At 30.0% G+C, this 6,194-nt stretch overlaps 2 protein-coding genes across 2 annotated transcripts in view; one reads left to right on the top strand and one right to left on the bottom strand.

The window, feature by feature from the left end:
* LOC108687270 (eukaryotic translation initiation factor 3 subunit B) overlaps positions 1-2,023 on the top strand; it is a 5,915-nt gene extending 3,892 nt beyond the window's left edge. The window contains exons 7-11 of the mRNA XM_018192958.1: positions 79-274; positions 388-568; positions 672-912; positions 1,215-1,323; positions 1,508-2,023. Of these exons, the coding sequence (XP_018048447.1) occupies positions 79-274; positions 388-568; positions 672-912; positions 1,215-1,323; positions 1,508-1,608 (828 nt within the window). The 3' untranslated portion in view covers positions 1,609-2,023. The remainder of the gene's footprint in view (positions 1-78; positions 275-387; positions 569-671; positions 913-1,214; positions 1,324-1,507) is intronic.
* A 507-nt stretch (positions 2,024-2,530) lies between these two features.
* The window catches only part of LOC108687271 (CDP-diacylglycerol--glycerol-3-phosphate 3-phosphatidyltransferase, mitochondrial), a 4,073-nt gene continuing 409 nt past the window's right edge, over positions 2,531-6,194 (bottom strand). The window contains exons 2-8 of the mRNA XM_018192960.1: positions 5,769-5,961; positions 5,580-5,702; positions 4,369-4,646; positions 3,869-4,140; positions 3,524-3,748; positions 3,049-3,258; positions 2,531-2,856 (exon numbers count right to left, since the gene is read on the bottom strand). Of these exons, the coding sequence (XP_018048449.1) occupies positions 2,654-2,856; positions 3,049-3,258; positions 3,524-3,748; positions 3,869-4,140; positions 4,369-4,646; positions 5,580-5,702; positions 5,769-5,961 (1,504 nt within the window). The 3' untranslated portion in view covers positions 2,531-2,653. The remainder of the gene's footprint in view (positions 2,857-3,048; positions 3,259-3,523; positions 3,749-3,868; positions 4,141-4,368; positions 4,647-5,579; positions 5,703-5,768; positions 5,962-6,194) is intronic.

Below are 6,194 nucleotides of genomic sequence, written 5' to 3'. Positions count from 1 at the left end.
AACAAGAAAACGTTTTTTCAATAATTATTATTAAAATATAATTGTTATTAATTAATATAAAGATTATTCGCATTTCAGGGTATGTCGTATAATTTCGAAATTTTCCACATGAGGGAGAAACAAATTCCCGTTGACAGTGTAGAGATAAAGGAGCCGATTCATGCTTTCGCGTGGGAACCAGTTGGTAGCAAATTTGCCATCATTCACGGGGAGATACCCAGTGTGAATGTTAGTTTCTACGAAGTGCGATATGGCCATCAACCTGCCCTTCTCAGTAAGCAACTACATCGCGAAAACTGCTTTTAATTTTTTTACATGATGCAATTAATTAGCTTACAAGTTCTTGTTTCATTGATTCAAATTTTTTGTTTGCTTCTTTTTCAACAGAAAGATTGGAAAAGAAGGCTTGCAATCACCTATTCTGGTCACCATCGGGTCAATTTATCGTCCTTGCTGGTTTAACGACGATGGCTGGTGCTTTAGAGTTCATCGATACGAACGATTTCACCATTATGAACTCTACTGATCATTATCAAACCTCAGACGTAGAATGGGACCCGACTGGCAGGTATGTTCAAAACAATTGTGATGAAATAGCCGCGTAATATGAGAAGCGAAACATAGAAATACAACAAAAAGTTAACTTTCTCTCTTCTCGATTAATTTTTTAGATATGTCGTTACGGCAGTGTCTAGCTGGAAGACCAGCGTTGATAATGGTTACTGGATATGGACATTCCAAGGCCGTATTCTGAAGAGAGTTAACCTGACCGCGTTCAACCAACTATTGTGGCGGCCGCGACCTCCGACTTTGCTCACTGCGGAGCAGATTAAGGAGATAAAGAAGAACTTGAAGAAATACTCGGCGCAATTTGAGAGCAAAGATCGCATGCGATTGACGCGTGCTTCAAAGGTGCATTTAATAAGATATATTAAATATCTCGATATCAGATTAGATATTGAAATTAATCAATCAAAAGAAAGAATACCAATATCGTGTTTAATAAAATGCTTTGCTTTGATTGATTAAATTCAATCTATTCTCTAATCTGATACACATATAAAAAAATAGTTTTCTGATAATATTTTTTTAATATTCCAATATGTTATAAATTCTAATTTTTACGTGCTTGATAAAATAAGAGGTTAATTTTCTTTTAAAATTCTCATAAGTCTGACAAGTGATTTAATTTTAACGAATGATTAATTTTCTAGGAATTAATTGAGAAACGTTGCTTGCTGATGAAGGCATTCGAAGAATATCGTACGAAACGTATCGATGAATGGAATAATCAAAAGAAGCGTCGTCTCGAGTTACGTTGCAGTGAGTATATTAAATATATTAAATCTATATTGAAAATGTATGTACATATTAAGTATATACTTTAATAATTATGAACGCGAAATTATTGCATTAATAATAAGCAATATAAGCGTTAATAATACTGAAATTCAGTAATATTTCTGATATGACTTGAGAGATTAATCGTCGTCACGTGCACTTTCAGATATTGATACTGATGAGTTGGATTCAGATTCGAAGAATGTGGAGGAAGAAGTTGTTGAATTTTTCGTAAAAGAGGAAACGTTCGTAATCGACGACAAGTAAACTTCTCTTCCTTGGACAATTGTTAATCGCCGCGCTGATTGCCGGTCTTGGAAATCTCTAAGTGTGAAATAGTCTGTTCCTCGCAAAGTGTCGCGATACTTGTCGTTGTAGCGATCAAATATCGCTGCAGTTTATCTTAATCCGTGAATCATGAGTGGCAATAGACAATCAATCGTGCTATCAAACTACTGTTATTGCTACTACTATTATTATTATTACTATCGCTATTGTCATTATTATTTCGCCCGAATTAAAACAATTTTCACGTTTTCGACACTGCACAAGAAGCGTCGGCATCGTAGCAATATTAAATTTTATCACATACCCTACAGGATAATTTCACAAAAAAATCGCGTCACTGATTTCACAACTTTTGCCGGCAAATTTACAGAATAAAATGCTAATTTATTACTTACGAAATGAAGTTTAATTTCTGGAATTTGCAGAATTTATAAAAGATGCAAAGATCACCTAGAATTCAAAATTCTAACATCAGATCCAACCTTCTCTATATCTCGTACCTCTATAATCGAATATTTTATTATTCTCTGTATAAAAAAATTATGATTTATAAATGAAATCTTTATAAAAAATTGTTTTACGGAACGACAAATCCTATACAATAAAAAAGTCTGATAAAAATTCGTGTGGACATTTTCATCGTTCAATTAATTAAATATTGATACGAAATTCCGTACTTATTAATAATAATAATATGTTACAGCTAGAATTAAATAAGTTTAAGAATACAGGATTTGTCCTAAAGGCTATGACATATAAAAAATGTAAAGCAGTAAGAGTAAACAATAAGCGAATCAGTCAAATCACAGTAGAAATGTAACACAATAACGTAAGCAAATGTGTCCAAAATGTTGATTTTTTTATTGCCTACTATTGCTGCTTAACTTATATTACTGCTTAAGTTTTTTTGTGTCATTGTCTTAAATATTAATGTGGAATCCTGTACTTGTTGTACAATATGTTACAACTAACATTAAATAAGTTTAGCATATAGGATTTGCTTTTTTACAAAGGCATTTCGGCTTCAAAAATAATAGCGAAAGAAGAGTACAATCGCGCATACCCAGGCCGGTGGTATTCTATCTTGTTGCGAGAAAGTCTTTCTCGTAACAGGTTTAGCATAGGAGAACAATCGTGCCTGTTCTTCATATAATGCATCTTGCAATTTCTCGTTTCTTGTCATTATAGCTATCTGCGTCTCAAGATCCTTATTCACCGATCTGTAACCTAAATCATATTTTATACAATTTAATCATATTAAATAACAAAAATTAAATAACAAAAATTACAAGAAAAAATATAACAGGAAGATTAAACTTAGGAAATGAAATGTAATTTTAGTTAAAAATTCTAACAGAGAGATCATTTATTGCAATCACATTAAGATTAAAATTCAAGATAAGAGCTTATTTTTTTTACCGAAATTTGGCGAGCCTATAAAAGTTAACGAGGGTTTTTGCTGATCTGGCAAAGTATACCAAAGACCTTTGGCATGATACGTCCATCCCGGTTTGACAAATTCCCATAACGTTATCCTCCTTTGCTGTTTCATTCTCTCGCATAAATTATAAAAGGATTTCTCTATTCTGGTATACGCTGCTGGTATCCCTCCGGCAATTCCTTTAGCATCTTGAAGATAATTGAAATAAAATAATTATTAATTAAAATAATTATTGTAATTTTGTTTATTCGAATTTTTAAAAGAAAAAAAAAATCATGCTATTATAATAAAAAAACAAATTGTTTTATATGATTCTTTTTAACGTAAAGAAAAATTAAAAAATTTGGTTCTTAAAGAATTTATGTTATAACTGTTATAATTGTTTAATATTTTTATTTAATATAAGAATTTATATTATAACTGTTATAACTGTTTAACATTGTGAAAACATACTAAAGAAACCATTGGTAGTTGGATGTGCTGTCAAAAAGTAACATGTTGCTCGACAATTTCCAAGCACAGCTTGACTATATTCGGAAGTCAAATTGAAATAACCCGTTGCTAATTTTAATGTGGCTCCTGCTGGAGCAGTTTGTAAAAGCTTCAATGTTATTTCACTATCATGATAAATATTCAGCTGGCCCATTTGAACTAATGGAAATATCCATGTGTCTGCATCTGCAATATTTAAAGATTAAATAATAATCTAATTTATGAAAATTAATTCTCGAAATAACAATATTCTTCTTAATATTCTTGCTCTGAATAAAATTATATGGAATAATTGTGTGTGCATACCTTTATTGAGATCAGCATTCTTTTCTATTTCATTATATAAAAATATTTGTATCTTGGACGCTGCTTCTTGGGTAAAATCTTTTCCGAATCCTTTGTAAGGATGACAGTTCGCAGCAGGATTTAAACTTGTATTGCCATCCGCTTGTAATATAAAGCTAAACTCCATTACTTTCTCGACCAATTTATTATAAAAGTTGCAAAGCTCCTCGCAATCTTCTATAATGAAATATCGATCCTGTCGATTTGTGAAGTAATCATTGCTGAGATTCGCCCTAACAAAATAAATAAACACAATTATTCCATATAATTTTTATAATTATATTTTATAAATATATATTATATATTTCATATTCAAATAACTTTGTTATTAAATATTTTAAATGTTGAATATACAAAACTTTTTTTCTTTTTCTTTCATATCTGCTGTTAATTTTGATATAAATTCTTATTTTTTCTTTCTCAATAAATTAATATCAATGATAGTCATAACTCTGGCCTACCCGCTAATGATCAAGTCATTATCGATCATATATAGCTTCATATGTTGCAAACCGATGAGCTCATTAAAGCGATCTGGGATTGCTGCTTTCATCACACCACGTAGTTTTGGTGTATGATAGAGGAAAACCTTGCAACAATCTCCGTATTTACCTTTAAGTAGTGGCTCCAACATCTTCCGGGAATTCTGCTTACCTCGGGAAGCTCTCATATAATCTAATAGGATCCGTACTTGGATATTGCCGCCATTCATGCTAATTGCTTGCTCTATGACATTCACCTATAATAAAGAAACATAAAAAGACTTTCCCAAATTTGTTTTTCCAAAATATCAATTTTGAAAACTAAAAAATTTTTTGATACAAGCGAATTATTACTTTTTATTTTAATTATTTTATATAAAAGGTCAACAGTAATTAATTATAAATTACAAAAAATAGATGAGAAGATTAAGATTGAGGATAAAATGTAATCAAAGCAAAAATATACATTTTTATTTATTAAACTCTGTCTCTAAAAATAAACGTAACCTTGATATCAGTCTGTTATCGAGCAATTATATCATTTGAATCTCTGTGTTCACTGTGCTATGTTGATTTCTATTGATGTCTCTGAATTTGATGTAAATTTAATTTAAAATGATTTAATTTTAACTATTAATTTTAAAACCTTTTACTTTTATGTTCACTCCTTTGTTTTACATTTTAACATAATAACTAATAACTGATTTATATATTTTAAATAACAGATAACAATTTATAATAAGAATTTTACACTATTGACATTACGGAATTTATTTATTCAACAACCAATTAGTTAGAGAAGGAAAAAAAATACCTATCATGATTTCTTATACCGAGTGCAGAGATTCAACACACACCATTAAGTTGGACTAATAAAACTTCAAGAATTATCACAGTTAACTTAATTATGTTAAAATAATTTGCGTCTCCATATATTTTATGTATCGCCATCTAAATTAATCATGTCGAGATAGTCATTGCGATTGTGATTATTTAGAGAATTATATACATATTGAAGAAAGACCTGTGTCTCGAAACGTATGTGAGTTTTTGAATAAATGCATAGTTTATCAATTTAATCTTATATCCTTTGTTAGCTCGTTTATTATGACTGAATTTTTGTAAATAAAATAATTATTTTGCCAGGTTTTTGTTATGAATGTTACATTCGTTTTTATTATTATACTTACTAGTTTAGTTTCCAAGGTGCCAGTACCCAAGTACAAAGAGGCAAACGTGATTCTCTTCTTAGCATGTCTGCACTTTTCTAACAAAGTACTATAGAATGCTTGTGGCTTGTGAATTATAGTGACCTATTGGAAAAAAACATTCTTATTGAAATCAAATATGTCCACAACTGAGTTGCATAATTATTTTACCTTTGACCCATTCACTGGAAAAACAGGAGCTACAGTGCGTAGCCAAGATAGCGAATTAATTTCTTCTTGTGTAGGAATATCCAAGTCTCTTAATTTTTCATCATCCAACATTGCTATTTCCACTTTGCGTCTGATAAAGATCGAATCTATACACGTCTTTACTTCAGTGCCTAGCAATTTTGGTTCATGAAACCTAAAAACATATGGATAAATAAATAAATCATCAAGAGATACAATAAAATAACATAAAATACACACAGATAAAGTTTGTCCTTTGTACTTAAACTTCTTTCTTCTTCATGTTGAAGAAAAAAAATAGAAACAATGAATAATAAAGAAATTCAACTAAAAAAAAGGCTAAATTATTAATATAAAACTAAAATTATTAATATGTAATTATTGTATTATAAAATTGAATGACATAAT

The sequence above is a fragment of the Atta colombica genome, unplaced genomic scaffold (assembly GCF_001594045.1).
Source record: "Atta colombica isolate Treedump-2 unplaced genomic scaffold, Acol1.0 scaffold203, whole genome shotgun sequence".
NCBI lineage: Eukaryota > Metazoa > Arthropoda > Insecta > Hymenoptera > Formicidae > Atta > Atta colombica.
Note: the sequence above shows the minus strand (reverse complement) of the source record. Positions and strands in the feature narration are given on the sequence as shown.